The sequence below is a fragment of the Myxocyprinus asiaticus genome, chromosome 48, assembly GCF_019703515.2.
Source record: "Myxocyprinus asiaticus isolate MX2 ecotype Aquarium Trade chromosome 48, UBuf_Myxa_2, whole genome shotgun sequence".
Lineage (NCBI taxonomy): Eukaryota > Metazoa > Chordata > Actinopteri > Cypriniformes > Catostomidae > Myxocyprinus > Myxocyprinus asiaticus.
Window position 1 is genome coordinate 12,521,926 of NC_059391.1, and position 24,161 is coordinate 12,546,086.

The 24,161-nt window shown below is 37.8% G+C and overlaps 1 protein-coding gene across 2 annotated transcripts; it reads left to right on the forward strand.

The window, feature by feature from the left end:
• Positions 1 to 30: 30 nt before the first annotated feature.
• On the forward strand, positions 31 to 23,309 carry LOC127437739 (semaphorin-7A-like). 2 transcript variants are annotated; one of them, XR_007896595.1, is made up of 15 exons: positions 31 to 234; positions 3,781 to 3,914; positions 5,667 to 5,708; positions 5,786 to 5,881; positions 8,248 to 8,341; positions 8,585 to 8,695; positions 9,970 to 10,112; positions 13,066 to 13,244; positions 14,029 to 14,137; positions 14,845 to 15,040; positions 16,444 to 16,559; positions 18,066 to 18,211; positions 18,315 to 18,370; positions 19,530 to 20,597; positions 20,911 to 23,309. XR_007896595.1 is itself a non-coding variant. In XM_051692865.1 (14 exons), the coding sequence occupies exons 1-14, from the start codon at positions 63 to 65 to the stop codon at positions 19,898 to 19,900; spliced, it is 1,965 nt and encodes a 654-aa protein (XP_051548825.1). In that variant the 5' UTR covers positions 31 to 62; the 3' UTR covers positions 19,901 to 23,309. The 2 variants fall into 2 exon arrangements, 1 of the variants encoding a protein (XP_051548825.1); XM_051692865.1 differs by having other exon boundaries at positions 19,530 to 23,309.
• Positions 23,310 to 24,161: the final 852 nt, after the last annotated feature.

The following is a 24,161-nucleotide window of genomic DNA, read 5'->3' on the forward strand; positions in this document are numbered from 1 at the left end:
CTTGAGTTTAACACCAACGAATACACACACACATCGAACAGTCAGAGTCTGGTAGCAATGGGATGCCTTATCTTGAGTGTAAAAGACTCCTGAGGACCATGCATGTAAAAAGGCAACTCTTCTCTGTCGATATCAAAGGGAATTTGGCGTATCATTGGTTTATTTATGGTGCTTGCTTTCAATGTGTTTTTTGCTCTAAAATTTCTTCTAATCCCAGATTAACTCTGAGACAAGGTAAGACAGAGCTGTTTAATATAAAATAAAAAGTTGTTTAATTGCAACATTTTAACACTATATAAACATATTCTATTCTATTCTATTCTAGAAATGCACAAATGTTGTGTGAAGTAGACAATAATTTTATTTAAATAGCCTAATATATAAATGAGGCAATATCTTATTGGCCATTTATTGTATGTGTCTGTGATTTTAGAACATAATCATTATTTATATCCAAGGTTGGGAGGGTTACTTTTAAAAAGTATTCCGCTACAGATTACAGAATACATGCTGTAAAATATAATTTGTAACGTATTCCGTTGGATTACTCAAAGTCAGTAACATAATCTATATACTTTGGATTACTTCTTAAGTACTGGCAAATTTTTCACTTGTTTTGACTATAAACAAGTAAGAAAATTCACTTAATGTATTCACTTTTTTTTTCTTTTTTTGTTTTTTTTTTTACAGAAAAACAATATTTAAATTCTCATTAAGAATAAGATTTTTGCAGTACGTCTTTTCTCTAATATCAAAGGTCTTACTAGAGAAAAAATGTTATGCTCCAACGTGCATTTTCATCATAAATATATTGGTTGTAGCTTTCTATATGCAGGGTTGGGGAGTAACGAAATACATGTAACGGGATTACGTATTTAAAATACAAAATATAAGTAACTGTATTCCAATACAGTTACAATTTAAATCATTGGTAATTAGAATACAGTTACATTCAAAAAGTATTTTGATTACTGAAGAGATTACTTTGCATTTTATTGTAAATTGTTTCATTTAATATTTAGTCCTTTCAGATGGAAAACATTTATACATATAAATGATGTGATCCAAAGTGCATTTGAACAGCGGTGAAACACTTTCTTATGATGTGTTACATTCATACGAGCAGACAGAGAAGTAAGTTTGAAGTAAGTTTGGAGCAGAAGAAATAGAAATAATCCTTGTGTAAATTGTCAGCTGTATGCTAAGCTAAAATGCTATTTCTAGCCATTTTACATGCACATTACCAGGCACGGTCATATTTTTTTTTTTATCAAGAAAATTCACGTTAGATCATCATTTCTTTTTTCTAGTAAGACCTTTGATATTAGGGCAAAAACATATTCTTGATAATAATTTTTGTTTTGTTTTCCTGTAAAAAAATATCTAAAAATCCTTAAAACAAGATCAGTTTGATTTATGTTGTTTTAGGAACAGCATGCATAAGATATTTCGGTTTTTCAGAGAATGTATTTTTAACATGTGTATTTTGTCTTACTGTACTGGCAGAGTTTTATAGTCAAAACAAGTGAAAAAATCTACCAGTGCTGAAGAAGTAATCCAAAGTATTTAGAATACGTTACTGACCTTGAGTAATCTATCAGAATACATTACAGATTACATTTGACAGCATATATTCTGTAAACTGTAGTGGAATACATTTCAAAAGTAACCCTCCCAACCCTGTATATACGATGTTAAAGGCTACATTGGTTACAGTGATGATTTTTCAGGGCCAGCAAAGCCTTCTCTGCTGGCCTAACATGCCAAATAAATACATATTTTTCATCCTTTCATTCTCAATCACCTTTTTACCCATGTATTTTTAATCAGTTTCCACTCTTAAATAATCTACAAACAAATAGAGAAAAACGAAAAGTTTATCCAGTCAGAATTTATTCCTTGAGCCTTACAAGCGAATTTTGACAACTGTTTCACAAATCGCATGCCTGAAGCAGCGCGTGAGTCTGAGCTCCACCCCCTTAGGCCTTTAGTATTTCCACAGAATCCCTCAACAGTGCAAATGAATGAGCAACTAAAGTCAGATTGTCAGATTCATCAGCCAATCAGATTGATTTATTTGTTCTTGGTGGGTGTGATCTTTAGGATATGTCCCGGTCGAGGCCTTCTCGCTAGCCTTGAGTGACGCAATCACGCTTTAAGTGATGTAATTTGAAAGCGAAGAGCGTGAGATCGTCATTACTGCCGCTATCGCCGTTGAGAAAGAGAATCTCTCTCTCTTTAAGAGATCCTTATGGATTTAAAAACACGAGATGTTCTGCATGACTGTGTGATTGCTTAATTTATTAAACAGGAAAGGAGGACTGATTTTCACTTCAAGTAAATTGGTAAATGCTTTTTGCTTTGTTATAGCAACATCAGGAGTTTTCTAAGTGTAAATTAGGCTGTTTGAGCATTCGGTGTCAGATCAAGTTTTGAAAAGTAGTGTTGCGTTCCATTCAACTCAGAAAGTCAGATTTTACAACTTCCTATTAAAGTGCAATGGAATGCATCTTTATGTCAGAATTATAACTTGTAGGCTCGTGCAGAAATTCTCAACTCCGATTTCGCTGAGATGCAGGGGCATGATGTCACACAAACATGTCAACCCTCCTAACGGGAGTGTTGCAGTTTTGTTTCCTTAAACGTCATCTTCTGAATATGGTCAGAGATATCAAGTAGGAATATCCCACATCCAACTTGAATGAAACGCAGCATAACCGTGTACCCTGATGAAACGAAATTTATTGCAAGCAACATTTAAATCGCAAATATTATTAGATAGATTTTTCCAGGTATTATAGACCTCATTGGTAGATTCATATGAAAAATTATGATTTTTGACGTTCATTTCACAAAACAATCATGCTGCAGTTAAAATTAGGCTTGCTTGAGCATTAAGTATCGTTTCAAGTTCTGGCTTTCGTGCGTGGACGTGTTTTTAAAATTTCAATTGGTATTGTTAGTTGACTGCCACATAATGTATGATTCATTATTCATTGTGAAACTGTGTTTTCTTAATGGCATGCATCGCACTGAAGGCCTAGACTTAAAATGCACGGCCCACGGCTGATTTGTTAGCATTTCTTGTAGAAATACTCTAAATTCATAAAAAAGTTTGACAAGGCATGTAATCTTGGATTTATGTTTCATCTGTCAAAGCGTTTCTAACTGTTTTCTTGTTAGCTGTAGAAACGTGATGTAGCTCCTCTATTAAACTCCCAAGGGAAAATTCCTCAATGACATCATATCCACCTTTTTACTCACAAAAGTATGAACTTGTATGAATGTAACATATCACTTCTGTTCAAAAGCTCCTCAGATTGCATCTTTTATATGGATAAATGTTTTCCAACTGAACAGTCTAAACATTAACAAATGACAATAAAATACAAAGTAATCTCTTCAGTAATCAAAATACTTTTTGAATGTAACTGTATTCTGATTACCAATGATGTAAGTAGTAACTGTAGTGGAATACAGTTACTAATATTTTGTATTTTAAATACGTACTCCCTTTACATGTATTCTGTTACTCACCAACCCTGTTTATATCTTACTTATGTACAACTTAACTACACTAGAAAAATGGTCCATATGGTAACATCTAAATTAACTGATTTTATTCAATTCAATTCATTATTTTTTTAACATCACTTAACTTACCCAAATACATTAGTTACACCAACAAAGCAAATTTTTAAGGGTTGAGGTAGAAATAGCTCCTTAAGGTAACAATTGCAGGTTATCACATTTTACAGTGTTCATTTATTTCTCCCCCAGATGACGCTCAACTGTTTTACAACAGAAATTATAGCCATACAGTCTTGTTTCATCAAGAAGGATCAAAGAGTCTATTGGTCGGAGGAGCAAATGTTGTTCTTCAAGTTGATGTTGATAGTATTCGGATTTTGGAGGTAATTTTTGAATAGTTGTTCATTTATATGGAAATTATAATTTAATATAATTTAATACTGTTTAATATACAGTCATACAGGAATTAAATAGCACATATTTGAATCTTTCTTTTACAATTCTATGCAAAAATATCTCAGAGTTGGGATGAAAAAATATATGTTGCATATTATATAAGGTTGGTGATGTAACTCATTGTTGACCGTTAAATGTTCTTAACCTGCCATTTTAAACCCAGAGTGCTTAAGACTAAAATTAAAAGATCATACTTCTGGTTGCGACTGTATTTAGTAGGGCAAGCCTATGTTGAATTATTGATGTGAATAGATTTTAGGAACAGTATCCTATACAAACAGTCACGCTCACAGACAGCTGCCTCAGACCTTGAAATTCTAACAAAGGGATCTGTTGCTATAAGCTATTTAAAGCCTCAGCCAACAAAAGCAGTGAACAGGATATTTAAAAAAAAAAAAATGCAATGGTGTATAACCGGTGTTCATAAAAGATTTATTGCAGTCAGCATGTTCAAATGTTGCTATGATTGTGCTAAATTATTTAAACATTAATATTGTCATTGATTAATGTGAAAACATTATCTAAAGCTTTTATATAATATTACATATAATTTTGACTGACTCTGCAGTAATTGTTTTGATAGACATTGTGAATATGAAAATAACTCTGTCTTTTCCATAACCAAAATGTCACGATCAGAGAGGCATAGGACCCAAACGCAGAATGAAAAATAACTCCCACAAAGGGGAAAAACAATAAACAAACTACCCAGAAGCGGAAAAAACAAAGGAAATATAATCCAGTGACTGACTGGATCAAACAAGACTGGAAACAAGACGAACTGGCACTAGACAGCAAACACAGGAGACTAAAATAGGGAGAGAAATCAACAGTTTAACAAGACAGGGCAGGTGTGGCTAATAAACTAATAATGGGCAAATAAGGAGGCAGGGTATGACATAAGACAGAGAGACACACGGCGATACAAAAACAAAACAAAGCCACGTGCTCTCACAAGACAACAAAACACCCGAATGGCATGAGCGCACATCGCCTAGACAATAAAGGCAATATACGGCCAGGCCAACTGATAAACAAGATGAGAGAATGCATAGCAACGCCAAACCAAGTGATGCCACGCATTCTCACACTAAACGAAACCTGAGCGTACATCGCGAGGCAAATGCCACGCTGTGCACGCAACAGGTGACTAAAAGACCAGACACCTGTGCGAGAGTTCGGCCACAAACACACCTGACACCTTAGACTGAAGTGACCAAACCTCAGCACAACATGAAGACAGCTCGCGGCCCGGGCACACAACGCGAGCGTGACGCACTCCTGTTCGCGAGAGACAAACTATTGACGCGAGTGCATGCTGCCAAGATGACGTAAGCACGGTGCACCCACGTCAGTAACACACAGACATGGAGCGTGAGTGTCCGGATCCTGGCACAGACCGAACTCAAACCAGGCAGGAAGTCAGGACCCAGACACCATACTCCAGCCACCAAACAAGACAGACCGAAGAGCGCACAGCAGGGAATACAACCGAAACGGCGCGCTCACACAAAGACAGACAACGAAACACAAGACGGACACGGGACAATGATGCCACGGTCCTGTCAGACAAAAAACCCCGACTGACAAAATGTAACACAAAATGATACAAAAGCACAAATTATGTTGTAAGCTGTAAGAGGTATTTCAAAGTTGTTTTAATCTTTTTATTTTTGTAGAACTTTACTCTGAATCCAGACTTACCAAAATCATGTGGTGGGGTAAGTTTTATAATTCTATTAAAAAGTGATAAAAAGAAAGGATGGCATTTGGTCTTACTGTTTTTCCATCCATACAGAGTTCTTGTGAAAATGTGGTGACAGTAATTGAAAGATTTCAAGATTATACATTTGTATGTGGGACAAATGGAGAAGATCCAAAGTGTTGGAAACTGGTAAGAACTATAAAAGTATATAACTCATAGCATTTCTGGCATAGTCTCTGCTATATATTTACTGCTGTAACATCTGTAAGAACGAGGCATGAGGAGGATCTAAGTGCATGCTTTTATTCATAAAACTCAGAAAACTAAACGCACGTAACTGAAAACATAACAGAACAAACCAAACATCCATACAGGCTTAACAACTGACAAAGACAGAGAGAACACAAAGGCAATATATACACAGACAAGGGAAACACATGACAAAGACAACCAATGACAAGACTTGACTAAGAACAAGACACATAAACATGAGGGAAACAGGATATCACAAGACAAGGAATACAAACAACTTCAAACTAAGTGTCTTAAACTTAACCTAGTGACCTCTAGTAGCCACTAGGGCAAATGTCCCAAATGTTACAACTGCATTGTTTCTACCATACAGTATGTGGGCTTGTGATATACATTAAGGAGCAACTCCTGGCACTCCTAAACATAACACCCCAAAAAAATAGTTCATGGGAGGAGCAGAACATCATGGAACCGGCAGTCCAAGAAAGCACAGGGGAAACTAGAGTGCAAAACTGACCAGGCGGCCAAGGCGGAGTGAACGGGGAGTCCGAAGACCAATGTGAACCAGGAGACCAAGCAGGCCAGGGCAGATCAGACGGACGGAGCCGCAGGAGGAGGAGTCTCAGGAGCGGACCGAGATGTGGAAGACACGTCGACAGCCTCTGGGAGCTGGACAGGCTCGTCGACAACCTCGGGGAACTGGACAGGCTCATCGACGACCACCGTGTTCAGGAGCGCTGGCAGCGACTGGGAAATGGCCTCCGTGGCCGGGAGTGCTGGCAGTGACTGGGAAATTACCTTCATGGCCGTGGGCACTGGCAGTGACTGGGAAATGACCTCTGTGGCCGAGGGCACTGGCAGTGACAGGAGAACGGCCTCCGTGGCCGTGGGCACTGGCAGTGACAGGAGAATGGCCTCCGTGGCCGTGGGCACTGGCAGCGACTGGGGAGCAGGAGCCTTTCTCCTCTTCCGGATGGCCAGGGGCACTGCTGTGGGAATGGCCTCAGTGGCCGCTGGCGCTGGGACAAACAAGGCTTCAGGCGCTGGGACGGATGAGGCTTCAGGTGCCAGCTTGTTGACCGTGGAAGGCGTGGGTGCCGGCTCGTTGACCATGGAATGCATGGGAGCTGGCAGTGGCATGGGATTACTGCCATGCCCCATAGTGTAAGGGGAGAATGCGAGCCTCAGCGCATCGTCAATTAATTCAACTAACGAAAGATCACATCTGGCTCCTGGCAGACATGGCTTCACTGGCTCGTTGAGTCCGAACCGATAACAGTCCTTGAATTCAGTATCTCCCCAATTGAGAGCCTGGGTGAGACCACAGAATTGTTCGGTATACTGCTAGATGGTCCCCTCTCCCTGTTTGAGATCAAACAGACGAAAAGATCTATAGAAGAGGTCAGTTGTTCTGTAACATCTGTAGGAACGAGGCGTGAGAAGGAGGATCTACGTGCATTCTTTTATTCATAAAACTCAGAAAACTAAACACACGTAACTCAAAACATAACAGAAGAACAAACCAAATATCCATACAGGTCTAACAACTAACAAAGACAGAGAGAACATGAGGCCAATATATACACAGACAAGGGAAACACAAAGACAACCAATGACAAAAAAAAACTGATAACAAGTTAACAAAACAATAAACCAATGAGAACAAGACACATAAACATGAGGGAAACAGGGTATCACATGACAAGACAAGGAATACACAGAACTTCAAACTAAGAGTCTTAAATTTAACTTAGCAACATCTGGTCGCCGCTAGGGCAAATGTCCCAAGTGTTACAACTGCATTGTTTCTACCATACAGTATGTGGACTTGTGATATATTTTCTTATTGTAGTGAGTGCATACTGAGAGTAAACGTGTACCTCTTTAGTCAACTATGTTTGACTATAGGAGTTTCCACACCTTTTTGACCAATGAACTTCCATGATTTTCCATGACTTTTCCAGTTGTGATTTGTAGGTAAAGATTTTTTAAATAATTTTATAGGGGTTGGCCTCACAAATAAAGCAATTTCTAGTCGATGGAATATATTAGAGCCAAGTATAAAAATAAAAAATAATAAAAAATCTATAATATATTAACAATGGAAATTTCCATGCCTTTTTAAGACTTTTTGGAATTTTGTTAATGTCCATGACTTTTACAAGCTGGTAAATTTCCCTGATATTTCCAGGTTTTCCACGACAGTGGAAACTCTGGCCTTATGAGAAAAAGAAAAAAACTGCCCTTTATAAATCTGTTTGTTACTGATCAATGATTATTTGTCTGCACCCTCCTTTCCACAGTATCCCAGAGAAAGCAATCATTCTAATGAGGTTATAGAAGGCACAGGGATCTCACCTTACACATGTACACAAAACTCCTTGTCCCTGATGGCAGGTATATTGGAGGCACAGTCTGCTTAGTGCTCTGATCTGCTTAGACTTTGTGAATGAGCTGGAGATCATGGCTTATATATTCTAAAACCTAAGCTTCCATTGATTATTTTGAAAGTGCATAGAGAGTTTTCCTTTCCTGCACAGGAAGAACATTGTTACATTAGACTTTAATTGATTTTAATGCACATTTGAGTGGGTTAGAGAATGGACTTGTTAACTGAATTGTAGTGTCTTATATGTTCAGATGGAGACCTTTATGCAGCAGCTCCTCTATATAGTGATGGTACCCTGCTACAGTTTCGTAGAAAAGCTGGCAATCGAAAAAGTTTGTGGATGTATGATCAATGGGTCTCAGGTTGGTAGAAACACACACCCACATGCACATGCTTGCATTGCTGTCTAATGAGGAGGACATACATTAGACTTCTATTGTTTGTATAGAGTATATCATTGATTCATGAATACTGCTGTTAGCAAAATACGATTCGGAGGCTTTATTCTGCCTTCCTCGCAGTCACTCTTCGATCACGAGATGAATTCACTGGTGGGAAGAAATACACGGACACAGAATGTCACAAGCAGTTCTTCGATTTATTAAAAGCAAGCAAGGGGTTTATATGGTTCTTGTCACACAAGGCTGATTACACCCCCAACCTCGAATACCGAGTTTTGTGCTCAAGACAGTGCCGAAAACATAAAAGCAGATAAGCAAGCATCAGCATAAAAAGGTCACATTGTTCCATCTGAGGCCTATTTCTCACAACTACTAACCTTGACCGATCTCATGTTCAATTTGGCGACAGTAGGTCAAAAGTTCTTTAGCTAAAATTGGTCTGTGCTTCCTGAAAATTCGAATCACTGCACCCGGTGGGTGAAGCTGGAAGTGTTGTTGAACAACTGTGCACGTATGAGCTCCAGTGTCTGGGTGAAATGTCCACAAAGTGGCAACAGAAGTGAGTTATAAAGCGAGTTGCTTTTAGCATATTTTATTAACCATATGCCCTAGCCCAAACCCCATCCCCAACCCTAAGCCTAACCATCACTGTAGTATAAATGTAATATTAGAGGGAGATTACTTCCTGGTTTCCGGGAGGACTAAAACCAGTGTCTCAGTTGCGAATGACCAGTTGCGTTACAGGAAAAATGTGAACACATTTGAATTGATGCAGAGATGTCTGATGGGAGATGGTACTTGGGGGGAAAAAAAAAAAAGAAAGAAAATGTTTAGCATTTTTAGAATTGTAAAACTCTATATGATTTATTTATGAATCGATTTTCAAATAAAGACATCTCAATTAAGACATTTGGTCCCCACAAAGTATGAAAACTTACAAGAGCTTGCACAAATTCTCATTTTTACCAGTCAACTAATTCCCCAGCAAAGTAGCCAACTAGTCGAATACTCGGCGGGTCAATGTATACCTATGATTCAGAGGTTGTATTAACCAAACATTTTTGTACCACTTTCTACATTTTAAAAACACTGACAACTAAATCCAAATAATGTCCATCATTTTGACAGATAAAATACAAGAAAGAAAACCATTTAAACCATAGTGTGTCAATTTCCATTTGAACCAGCTTTACTTTTCACTCTCTTTCTCTAACTTCTGTTTACTACCCCAACAGAACCCACGTTTATCTCTAGCTTTCTGGCCAAGCGTACTGATGACCCCATGAATGAGAAGATTTACATTTTATTTCGTGAAAAAAACTCTGACACCAGTCCGGAGGCAGATCCTTGGATATCCAGGGTGGCCCGTGTGTGTAAGGTATGTTTTGCCCTCAGACAACACAGTGCAAGATTGAAATACATTATTAGATACATCAGATGAGTGGAAGTCATTGTTAGGATAGAATTCCAACTAAGATTTGATACAGTTGAGATCTGATTTTACAATTTGTGGCTTTAAGAGCAAGCTGTGGCGCCGGGAGTATTGGGGGGCATCAGACAGATTGTGACATCATGATAAATACATCAAAATAAATTGCAGATAACTAGTTTTTTGTTAGGGATCGGTTACCTTGAATGATCCAGGAGGCTGTAAACACAATGTGAGAAACTCAGAGGTTCATAGCCTTTTTAGATTACAGCACTATAAACCTCCCTGGCATCTAACTCAACAATGTACACTATGCAGTTATTGCTTGTCTGCAAACAATTTTGAAAAGGACAACACTGATGTTATGTGACTGTAAACTCTGCAGAGCCAGGTGGAAGCACTTGCAGCAGAAAAATAGACTCTGACGACACAGATCAGGCTCTAGAAAGAATGAATGATGAATGAACTGCTCCCGCTTATAGCGTGGTTTATTTGCATGTGCTGTCTGCATTATTTTAACACCTAATTCAATAAACTTAACAGCACAAATTAGGAAACAGCCCAAAAATATATTGCTGAATGCACTTGAGCACTGAGCACTTGATTGTGAAGGATGCAGCAGACTACCACAATCTGGCATACTTTTCTGGGGCTGTACAGCAGCACTCCACCACTGCGTTCCAGGCAGCTGAATTGGCTTTTTAAAAAGCAGAAAATGCACTTGACTCCTCTGCACATCTGAAATATGGCTGGTTGTAACATTCTTATCCATCATTTAATGAATTTCTGCTACCATTATTGCTAGAAAATGTACGCAAACATACATTTTAAATAAAATTCTGTTTACCTGCTTTCTGTGGGTGGTAATAGTGCATTGTTAATTGCTTCATGCAAATAACACTGATTATCATGAATAATCCACAATCTACTAATCCTAATTTACATGGTTGTGAATAAATATTAAATTTAGAAATAATAATGACTCAATTTAAAAACTCACTGCAGAGCTAAATTTAAGCACATTTAGTGCCTGGTTAAACTTGATTGTGAACAATATGCAGGTTTTTGCATTAAAATACCACGTGCAAATTTGCTGAAACCATTTTGTGAATTCGCCGCAAAGAGTTAGATACAGAAATTATGTTGATATGAATTGCTAGGAAACCAAAGCAAGGAACGAACTGCATTACAAGACTTGTCGGAAAGATGTGCTTGCTTGTTGTTTAAAATGTCTGCTGACTTCTGTTGAACAGATGAACTATAATGAACAAATGTCTTAGATGTACAGGTGCATCTCAATAAATTAGAATGTCGTGGAAAAGTTCATTTATTTCAGTAATTCAACTCAAATTGTGAAACTTGTGTATTAAATAAATTCAATGCACACAGACTGAAGTAGTTTAAGTCTTTGGTTCTTTTAATTGTGATGATTTTGGCTCACATTTAACAAAAACCCACCAATTCACTATCTCAAAAAATTAGAATATGGTGACATGCCAATCAGCTAATCAACTCAAAACACCTGCAAAGGTTTCCTGAGCCTTCAAAATGGTCTCTCAGTTTGGTTCACTAGGCTACACAATCATGGGGAAGACTGCTGATCTGACAGTTGTCCAGAAGACAATCATTGACACCCTTCACAAGGAGGGTAAGCCACAAACATTCATTGCCAAAGAAGCTGGCTGTTCACAGAGTGCTGTATCCAAGCATGTTAACAGAAAGTTGAGTGGAAGGAAAAAGTGTGGAAGAAAAAGATGCACAACCAACCGAGAGAACCGCAGCCTTACAATTGTCAAGCAAAATCGATTCAAGAATTTGGGTGAACTTCACAAGGAATGGACTGAGGCTGGGGTCAAGGCATCAAGAGCCACCACACACAGACGTGTCAAGGAATTTGGCTACAGTTGTCGTATTCCTCTTGTTAAGCCACTCCTGAACCACAGACAACGTCAGAGGCATCTTACCTGGGCTAAGGAGAAGAACTGGACTGTTGCCCAGTGTTCCAAAGTCCTCTTTTCAGATGAGAGCAAGTTTTGTATTTCATTTGGAAACCAAGATCCTAGAGTCTGGAGGAAGGGTGGAGAAGCTCATAGCCCAAGTTGCTTGAAGTCCAGTGTTAAGTTTCCACAGTCTGTGATGATTTGGGGTGCAATGTCATCTGCTGATGTTGGTCCATTGTGTTTTTTGAAAACCGAAGTCACTGCACCCGTTTTCCAAGAAATTTTGGAGCACTTCATGCTTCCTTCTGCTGACCAGCTTTTTAAAGATGCTGATTTCATTTTCCAGCAGGATTTGGCAAATGCCCACACTGCCAAAAGCACCAGAAGTTGGTTAAATGACCATGGTGTTGGTGTGCTTGACTGGCCAGCAAACTCACCAGACCTGAACCCCATAGAGAATCTATGGGGTATTGTCAAGAGGAAAATGAGAAACAAGAGACCAAAAAATGCAGATGAGCTGAAGGCCACTGTCAAAGAAACCTGGGCTTCCATACCACCTCAGCAGTGCCACAAACTGATCACCTCCATGCCACGCCGAATTGAGGCAGTAATTAAAGCAAAAAGGAGCCCCTACCAAGTATTGAGTACATATACAGTAAATGAAAATACTTTCCAGAAGGCCAACAATTCACTAAAAAATTTTTTTTTATTGGTCTTATGATGTATTCTAATTTTTTGAGATAGTGAATTGGTGGGTTTTTGTTAAATGTGAGCCAAAATCATCACAATTAAAAGAACCAAAGACTTAAACTACTTCAGTCTGTGTGCATTGAATTTATTTAATACACGAGTTTCACAATTTGAGTTGAATTACTGAAATAAATGAACTTTTCCACGACATTCTAATTTATTGAGATGCACCTGTACACCTGTGAAAAAAATAGGGGTCTGTTTCTCTTTAGGTTGATGAGGGGGGTTCGAAGCAATTACTCCAAAACATCTGGACTTCCTTCCTCAAGGCACGGCCTGTGTGCGGGTTTCCTAGAGAATCGCTGTACTTCAATCGTCTGCAGGACGTTTATGTTCAGCATGCCAAGGACTGGCGAGACTCACGAGTGTACGCACTCTTCTCCAGCAGCTGGTAAAGACTGCATTATCTTTTAAGATTTAAATGGAAAATAGTTCCTTCATGTTACTTCCTGTTATGGAGGTTCCCTCTTTATAGAACAAAGAGGATCCAATTTCCAAATAGTGAAACAAAGGGTCCTGTTTTGAGAAAAGTAAAACAATAGCATATAAAGGAAGCATTTCCTGGGTTAATTAGTGGTGCGTGCTAAAGTATGCATCACTCATTAGGTTTCAGTGCACTTTAAAAGTTCGATTTCAGTTGGAAATTTTTTTAAACTGTAAAGTAAACACAGATTTTTGTGAAGTCTGACTAACAGACCCAGATAATGCGATTATAGCTCAGCTTCATCCAGTATGTTAATCTGACCACAAATGGCCTCACCATGTTTCACGTGCTCCGAAAGAGGTGATGTGCAACATGTATTTAACACTCACTTTAGTTGATTTTTGTCGTGTTGATTACGCATTGTGTCATGTGTACTCTGACAGACAGTAACTCAACTGTGCAAAATACGGATGTAGCTCGATTATAAGGTTACCTCCTCAGGCAAACTTGTCATCTGCTCACTAGCATCTGTTTGTGCTCTACCTAACTTGTAATCTAACGTTGTTGAACAAAACAAAGTATTACCCTAAGTCCACCCCAACACTCTTAAAAAGGAAGGAAAAATTAAATTATGTATTTTTGCAATTCCATTTGATGCCACTAGTAGTGCAGAACTCACCTTATTTTCTTATTTGCCAAATGCATGTGCATTTAGTACATTAACAGCCTGTTCTTTTACCCTTTGCCATAGGAACTCTACGGCTGTTTGCATATACTCTTTGGCAGATCTTGATGCTGTGTTTGAAAATTCTACCTTCAGAGGTTATAACAATGCAATACCCAGCCCAAGACCAGGAACAGTAAGCAACAACATACATTTCTGGATTAATCAGTTTTTAAAACATCCTGTTTTCATATTTTGTGTTTGTTTGGGTAGAATAAATGAAAAAGTCAGTGTTTAGGACAACATAGTTTTGCTTTAAATGCATTAAACTCCATTGCAACACTCACTGGTCAACCACTGTGGTAAGCTAATGTGCACAGAACTTTCCTCAGATGTTTGGCATACGCACAAGACCAGAAAATATTTTTACATTCCATATGTGTGTAAAGACAGTAGTCATCCACATGTTGTTTCCAGATTTGTCATGTTTTGCCAGTGTTGACTATTTTCACAGGTATCTATGGTACCATTTCCAACATAACTATGTTTTGAGTAAACCTATCATATAAACATACCATATAAAACGTTTTGAGTAAAATCAAAATACATTTAAATTCAAAAGTTTTTATGTTGCATATTGTTTATTTCCAACAACTTCCTCATATTTTTACCCTTGACCTAAAGGTGAATTTCCCTTGCATTTTTACCCATTGTTGGGGAACCAAAGTCATTGTTTCCCACAGTAAAATTTTCCATATTATATTTGAAGAAATGAGCAAACATTTCACTTGCCCTTTGACTTGAACACTGGAATGCTTATAGACTCAGACCTCAGACATCAAACAATGCTCCCTTTCTCTCTGTATTATTAGATATGATATAACTCCATCTTCCATTTTCTAGTGTGTGAAAAACAGCCAGTCCATTCCCAGTGCTACCCTCAATATTGTTAAAAACTATCCAGAGATGAAGAGCTGGATTCATCCCATTCACAAGGACATGCCCTTTTTCACAAGTAATAACAACTATACCAAGATAGTTGTTGACAGAGTCCAAGCTTCAGATGAAAGCATACACAATGTTCTGCTGTTGGCCACAGGTACGTCACTATGCTGCATATGGCATAATTAATTAATATAGTGGGAAATCTCTGTATAATGAATTTTGCTGTGACTTCTTTCATACCAAACACAATTACAAAACTCTTGATATAAAGGCTCCTTCCGCTGTTACCGTTGTTTGTCCTGTAGTTTACATCACTCACTATTTTTATTCTTTTCATAACAGTATTTTTGAAGGAACCTTCTTTTGTACTTAAAGGTGTCATATCATTTCATTTTTCCCCTGAGATCAACTTAATATATTAGTCATGGTCTTGTGCACCAAAAATATAATTTAGTTTTTTATGACCATTTCTACTCTCTTAGAGTACAACAGGCTGAATTTTTGCTGGTCCACTTTTAAGACTTCTGTGTAAACACCCTCTTCGTATGTGAAATGGGATAATGTTTACACACAAGCTGTGGGTTCAGTATAGTTTGCCCCATCCTTCAAACTGTTTTGGACTGAAATGATCAGCAACCTTAAAAATAAACTTAAACCACTAGTTTTTAAATCACTGGGATTCTGTAGAAAGATATCCACAGTGATAGGTGCAACACACAGCTTGAACAGCACATAGTTTGAATTCTTGGTGAAATTCTTGTGTTGTTTAAGCTTAATTCATGAGTTCGCCTGCCTATATAATCTTTGAGTAATAAAGGGTATGTGGCTTGCTGCCCACAAAGGATGAGCTCGAGAAAGAGTCTCGACACAAGCTCTAAATTTACCGCCCCCATGGAACTACTTTATATATAGAGGAAGCTATGGGCAGGAACTCTTAGAAGATTTAGGAAGGTGATGGGGAGGTGGAGGGATGCCAGAAAGACTGTCGATAGAGTGAGGTAAGCGGCGGTTTACATACAAAGCAGCCTGCTGTTTGATTGGCAGATTAGATGAGCAAGTTCCTCACGAACTTTCGTTTAATAACTCCATTAGTATCTATCCTACTTCCTTCGTTTTACTTAACAGTGACTGGAAGTTTATGAACTTCGAAGAGGCATTGCTGAAAACTAAATGGGTCATTGTGTGTTAACGATTTTGGGTTTCTGATGTCAGAAATCGAGAAATTTTGGAAGGAGATGTTTTTTTCAACTTAGTTTCAATAGATCATTTTGGACTGGTGAGGAAGTTTTGAGTTTTTTAACTTGCAGTATGCTTTCATAGTACATTGAACTCTTTTATTTCAAAAGAGGAATGACTTTTTGATTTACATGTATCATGATATGACCCTTTTAAAGCAGAGATCTTAAGATAACCAATATGGTTTTCCATAAATGCACTTAACATTGTACAGTCACTGAATCCACATTGAGTCTGCCTTCAATAAATGCACTCAGGACAGTTATTGTTGACCACAGGTTGTTTTTTACCACCATTTACATTTGCAACTCTTCCATTTAGACAATGGCATGATCCTTAAAATCCTAGAGGACGAGTCCAAAGCATTCATAATTTCTGAGACACATCTATGCAATGGCTCAGCACCAATACAGTCGATGAAACTAGATTCTGAAAAGGTAATCAAACAGCCTTGTCAATCTTTTAACACATTGTAAACAAGATAAAAATGTATTTTCACTGTTCAGACTTGTTTACTGTTTTTAACTTGTTATTTTTAAAGACTTTCAGACCTTATCTAGAGCCCGACCGATATGGGATTTTTGAGACCGATACTGAGGGGGGAAAATTTACCGATTACCGATATGGTGGCCGATATAGTTCATTTTTGAGCTGGAATAAAAACAGACCTTTTCTGTGTGGATTTTTCACTGATTTTGCATATGACTATGCAAAGGTTCTCAGAAGGCTGCTTTATTAAATATTTTTATCAAAGAATATTTGACATTATAATGATACATTGTCAACAAATTCTAGAAATGAACACTGAGAAAATAAAGAATAAATAAAATTACAATAAATAGCTTAAAAAACATCAGTACTGTATGTTCAGTATCAGTCAGTTGCTGACCATTTAAACAGAGAATAAATAAAAATAAAATAAATAGCTAAATAAACATCAGTACTTAGTATCAATCAAATGCTGACCATTAAAATAAAGAATAAATAAAAATAAAATAAATATCTAAATAAACATCAGTATTACTGTTTAATATCAGTCAAATGCTGACTATATTAATACTGCCGAGTCAAGATAAACGGCGGCAGCGGTGTTACACCGTATTCTGCTGTACAAACTTTCGACGGTGGAAAACCAGACTGTTAAATATTACATTTTATAAATGCAACGACTGGAATTGTTCGGTTGAAGGGGGTACCAAACTGTGAATCCTTAACAAAACAGTGTGGTAAATATATGTTTACACATTAGCTTCCACTCAGCTGACAAGCAGTGAAAGTAGCTACGTGGTTAGCTAGATAGCTTTTAAGCTCGTTGCCACGGAGAGTAAAATATGGACCAGCATTGCGTCTCACCAACTAGGTAACAGCATAGCATGAAATCAACACTCAACAGACACAATCCACCACCGCACTGTTGTCTGATGAGCTGCAAAAAGATGCTCTGATGTTTACCTTTCAATCTGCTACATTACTGACTGCACTGACTAACTATAGCTGGCTAACAGCAAACAGACATTAGTGACATGTTTGTCAGGGACAGGGTTAACGTTATATTAGTTATATAAAATGATGGGGTCATTGTATATTAACATTCCAGTATGTATTTCACAAACTAGTTAGCAATTTACTGCGAAGACACCGCTCAACTCCGCATGGTTTAACTCCGCCCTGTCTACAGAACCACCGTCAGATCACAGTCAGCTCTGTAAACAATGGAGTCGGAGCGCGCTCTGCTGGACAAACTACATAATGACACCAATTCTAAAGCATTGTTTTCTGCATTATTTGTTCTGAAAAAAAGTTTTAATATCTGCGCATATCAGTAAAATATACGCCGATACGATATATCGGTGAAAGGCTAATATCAGCCGATAATATCGGCTGACCTGTATATCGGTCGGGCACTAATTCATATTCACTGCTCCTGTTGATTTTTCCTCCAGAGGAAGTTGTTTGTAGGATATCCTGGCCAGATGTCAGTTTTAGACCTGCAGAGATGTCAGGACTACAACACTTCCTGTCAGGATTGTGTTCTTTCCCGTGATCCATACTGCGCTTGGAATGAACATGGTTGCACGGCACAAACTAAGTATGCTCGATACATACTGTATATAGATGAATGTTTTTATTATAGTAATGCATTAAACCAGAAACTTGTCTTTAATTTTTAGATTTTTTAATTTTTTTTTCAGAGGAGGAATACAAAATATTGCTAATGGAGAAACGTATGTGTGTGAACAGAAATCAGGTATGTTGTGACATAAATTTAGGTAATTAGTAGTGCTTGCAATTACTACTTCCCATCCTTAAGGTTAAAGGGATATTTCACCCAAAAATTTTCTAATTATTTACACACCATCATGATACCCCAGGTGTGTGACTTTCTTTCTTCACCAGAACACATTTGACGAAAACAGTCACCGACAGTCAGCATAAACATCATCGACATGACACCAACTGTTAAATTCATGTCTTCTAAAGCGACACGAATGATTTTGGTACGAAAAATATAAATATTTAAGTACCTTTTTTAACTTTAATTCATGCTTCCGGTCAGCAGCGGTATGTGCGTGTGACGTAATCGCATTGGCATTTGAAACGCGAGAACTGACGCACGTGCGTCACAGCCGGAAGAGCAGAGCTGTTTACAAGTGAGGAGGAGGAACTCTGTACAGTATCTTGGTTGGTTTTGATCTGTAATGATCTGTTTATTTACTCACAATGGTGCGTTTGTGTGCTTATCTGGATGTCTCAACCGAGCGTAGAATGTGAGATTACGTCGGTATCATGGCAACGTGAATACGTCACATGAGAAACCGCTTGGACTCCACCCTATTGTGAAGCTTAACTTCACATTGGATTATAGTTAAAAAGTACCTAAATATTGATATTTTTTCCCACCGAAAGTAATCATATCAGTTTAGAAGATATTAATTTATCCACTGGAGTCGTATTGATGACATTTATGCTGACTGTCTATGATTTTTGGAGCTTCAAATGAGAAATCTCCATTCACTTGCATTTTAAGGATTACTGAGCTAAGATATTTTTCTATTTTACTTCTGGTGAAGAAAGAAAGTCATACAGACCTGGGATATTATGAGGGTGAGTAAATAATAAGAGAATTTTCATTTTTGGGTGAACTATCCCTTTAAGCAATTGAACAATATTGAGGGCAGGTGTGCTATAACTTTTCTTTGACAAGCAATTGGATTCACGATTTTTGCCTATAAAACTATAAAACAGGCAAGAACATCCCATAGATTTGCATTCAAGGACGGATCTGAGCTATATGTAGAGACCAGAATATCATAGAGACTTGGGGTTGGGCTAGTGTTTTATATACCATTTTACTAAGACAACATTCTTATTTTAATTCATTTAATCTTCAATGAATCTCTTTTTAGTGGGAAGATCCAGACGAGACTTGCAACAATTAACAGCAGTTCCACTAAGAATTCGACATACTGTGCCCCACGATGTACCAATCTACCTCTCTTGCCCGGTCAATTCCCATCATGCCACTTACAGGTGGTTACATGGGGACAAGAGCAGCCCATGCCAGCAGACCCAATCTGAATGCCTCCTCCTCATTCCAGCGATGACTGATGACAAATACGGCAATTACAAATGTATATCCCGTGAACGTGATTACACCAAAACTGTGAAGGAGTATGACCTCCCTAAGCCTGTTTTAAATGCTGCTTTCAACCTCAGAGCACAAGAATGGATAATGGCCGTATTTGTCACTATTGCCCTCTATCTTTGCTCACTTTAAGGTCAAGGTAGTTATATAAATGTCAGCGTTGATGGAGCCACAGTTTGAGAGAGAGAGACGCACAAAGCGGTCTGTGTGTGTCTGCGTGCCAGATTGGTGTGTGCTGAAAAGCAAACCTTTGTGTACTGCTGAAAAGCGGTGTCTTATTGTGTGACACTGAAAAGTGTCTGCCTCCCCACACCAGCAGAAGACTAGAATAATTTTATGCTTGCCATCTGTTAAGCACAATAGTCATGCTGCAGTGATGTCCAGAAGTCTGAGGCCACATTGAAAAAATTTGAAAAAATGTATTTTGAATAGCGTAAAGCAAACTAGATAGGTAAAGTTTGTCAGGTTAAACTTTAATGTTGGCTTTACAAAGCCTTGTCTGAAAGTTTGAATTATTTTTAAAAGTTTTAAGTATGATGGTTAAACAGACACTACAGTAAGACAAACAGCTAGCTAGCAAGCTCTATAGTCAGACAGTCCGTCACATGGATGGATGGATGGATCGATGGATAGTTGAAAGTGATCATCCCTATGCCCTTCTCCCTTCGAAGAACAGATCTCTTGATGTGGGCACTCTAAAGGGAGCATGAAAGTACTGTATGAATGTACCATTCAATAATAGTCTTGTAAAAGGGCTCTTTGTGAAAGAAAACTGTTTTCGAGTGGCGTCACCTTCCCGCAGTGCCCTTCAAGTGCTCAAAACGTCTCTGTTACGTACGTAACCTCGGTTCCCTGAGACGAAGGGAACGAGACATTGCGTGCTAACGCATATGGGGAGTTGTCCTTCCACACGACCTAGTTGAAACTTCTCTACAATAATGCCAATATTCTAATATTGTCTATGGTGTTTGAGCCCCGCCCTTTTAGGCGCAAAGCTGTCCGCTATAAAAGCAGGTGCACAAACACCATTCCTCAGAATTTTCTGACTGAGGGACAAGGAGTGCATCACTCGCACCTTCTTGCAGTTTTGCAGTGCGGCCAGTGTTCGCAATATTTCGTTCCCTTCGTCTCAGGGAACCGAGGTTACGTACGTAGCCGACACATTCCCTTACAACTCGGTACACTTGAGAGCATGCTAAGGCATATGGGGAACAGAATCACACCTCACTACACGACATAACCTCGCAGAGAGGAAACATGACGGCGCATGACGGCGTCCGATATGAGTATGCCGCAAGTGAGTGACCCTCATGTTGGGCCAGGAGGGGAGCACTCAGAATGAATATATGAACTATAGTCCTTCACGAATTAACCCCTTCACGAATCCAGTCGGGAAGAGAGTTTATTTATAATGAAAGTGCTTGAGACTTTATGGTAAATTACATCGGCCTGAATGCAGGCGGTTTTGTAAAATGATGGGGAGCCCGTATTTAAGGGGAGGGGCATAAGTATATGTTTGGCAAACGAAATGGCAAGTGCTCTAAACAGAGAGGACTTGTGAAGAGAGACGTTACGTCTAGGTTGTAAAACCTTGCGAATGTGTTTTGAGAAGACCATCCTGCTGCAAAACATATGTCAGATGGAGTTTGAATTAACAAGCATTCTGTTGGCCCATTTGAACATTTCTTTTAATGTAAGTCAATGGAATTTTTCCCATTTTTGATCATCCACTGTGCAAAAACCGTAAGTCTGATTAGTTAGAAAAGGGCACACTATTCCAGAACAGTCTGAAGGTCTGTGCCGAGTTTAGTGGATGTAGCTTGAAAGATTTTGAGTTACAGTCAATAATTTTGGTCTTTGTTTTGGGATTCTGAAGCAAAAACAAAATGTGGTCACTAATTAAGTGTAAGAAAATGTGTGACATTGGTCATATTAACTGATAATATAATTGGTATTGGAAAAACATTGTGTTAAATTAGAAAAATGCAAAAAGCATTTTCACTAGTGGGACCCGTAGTATAAAGCACTTTAAATCACTGGATAAGAGCACCAACTAAATGCCTTAAATGTCAAATGTGACTGGTTTGGCACCACCAATACTGTAAGAACTGTTGCTTTACTGTACAGCCACTTGAATTATGTTCTGTAAACAGGGATATTCTAGAGAAACATTTCTAAATTTACAATTAGAGAACAACGCAATATACAATAAATGGTAAGGACATGATTTTGTTCACAATGAATTGCCAATGAGAGGTTGTGTGTTTGTGTAATGGTAAATGGCAACTTCCTCCCCATTTGGATCATTTGTGAGATTGAGTCCCTTTATTATAATCTCTGGCTATTATGTATTGCTAGCTTAATCAGTTGTTTCTCTATTTATTTGTGTTATCTTAAGCACTTCTTTCTTATAACTTATTGTGATAATAGCAATGACCATTGTCTTTGCTTTTATGAAGTGAAACTTGGGGAAAGCATAAGGGTTGATGTGAACAGAAACTAGGGTTTTGTTATATCCTTGAACTCTCAAAGGAAGTATGGGGTGAAATCACTTGCATGTGGGCTTAAGTTAAATTCAATTTATGCTACATGAATTAGTAGGGAGCTTGAGGATGCACCTTAACTTTGTAAATGATTTTTTTTTTTTTACCACCACCAATATAAATGGCACCCCGAGTAAGTTTGATTGCTTTTGAGTAGGTAGGGAACAGGGAAGGAGTGCTTTGGGGAGTAGAAGAAAAAATCTATGCATGTAGAACTGTAAATCTAATCAATTCCTTAAAATGAAGGGATTTCATGTATTGTTTTGATATTAATCATACACAACATATTCACTCGTGTATTTTTTGCAGCAAAATGTTTTCATTTAATTATTTTTTATTTGATGTTTAAAGTTTGTTTGAAATGTATTTTTTCCCCTTTGTTTTATACTACGTCATGCATTTACTTCTATGCATGGCATAGTAGTGCATAGCACTGAATATTCTGATTGATTAATTGTTGTTATGAGCATGTAGAAATTGCAAGTAGGCTAAATATATTTAAAAAACACAAGTGCTCTTTTTAATTTTGTCCCAATATTTAATGGCCTTACTCATTATTTATTGAGTAGGGCAGATATAGATGGAAAAGGCCTGAATGCACAATATGACAAGAGTCACAGCTGTTCTAGTTTCAATGTATTCCAATGTGTACTATAATTCCATATTGGTAACACGTTATTTACTTTCTAACAAATCATGAACAGTGTGTTTCTTCAGATTAATTTGACTTTGGAAAGCATACTTATAATTTGTCTGATATGGTTAACACGGTGTATTGTTTGATTTATATATTTCTGCACTATTATCTCTGAAATATGCTAATCTAGAGCCAAATACCTCCTCTCTGGATGTGACTTTTAAGCCTAGTTATGTAATACTCTGCTATCTTACTATTTTTCTACTATTTTCTACTTACTTTTATGCATAGCTTTGATGTATTTTTCTCAGTTATGTTCATTATTGCTTAGTTAAAAATGCTAATACAATTTTATTTTTTATCACTTGTGGTCTCCATATGTACAAACACACCTAAGCACACTTGGAAGACACCTAAAATAACTTGTGTAGTTCAGCCAGGATCTCTCATGTGGTTTGGATTCGTCACTACTGAATGTTGAATAAATACCTTGATAAAGATAAAAAAAAAAATAACAGTGATAGTGATTGGTTATGAATCCACTAAAAAGTCCACTGAGAACGGCAGCATGGGAGACTTTTCAATAATTCCCTCAGTAAAGGTCTGAAATGATGGTTTAGGGAGTTCCTTTTTATAAAATTAATAATTAAACTTAAGAATGAGAATGGCTTGAGATGAAACAATCACAATGTTTTAGGTAGATAAACACATCCAGATCTCTTGGTGCAGTCTTTGAAGTCGAGCCATGTCCAACAGACCACCTATTGTTCTTGAGTATAAGGTGAAAATAAGAATCAGCGATTTATATTTTTGAGAGAAGCCATCATCACAAACATACCTTTTTTAATATTAAGTCAGATCCTTTAACATCACTACATTATGCTAAACTGTAGGGGTTAGGTATATTGGTTAAGTAAGGGGTAATGTACATTCAGCCAGTCAAATGTAAAAATGCATACAGTTTTCTGTGAGGGTTAGGTTTATGGGTAGGGTTAGGGGATTGAATATAAAGTTTGTACAGTAAAAAACCATTACGTCTATGGAGAGTCCTCATAAAACATGAAAACCCAACATGTGTGTGTGTGTTTTGGGCCATATTCTATTAAGATTTTATGGTTTGTATTGGTTTCCATTATAGATATGTATTGGTCCCTAGTGGTATCCACATAACATGCTACCAATAGAAGCAACCACATCACCAGTAGAGGGACAA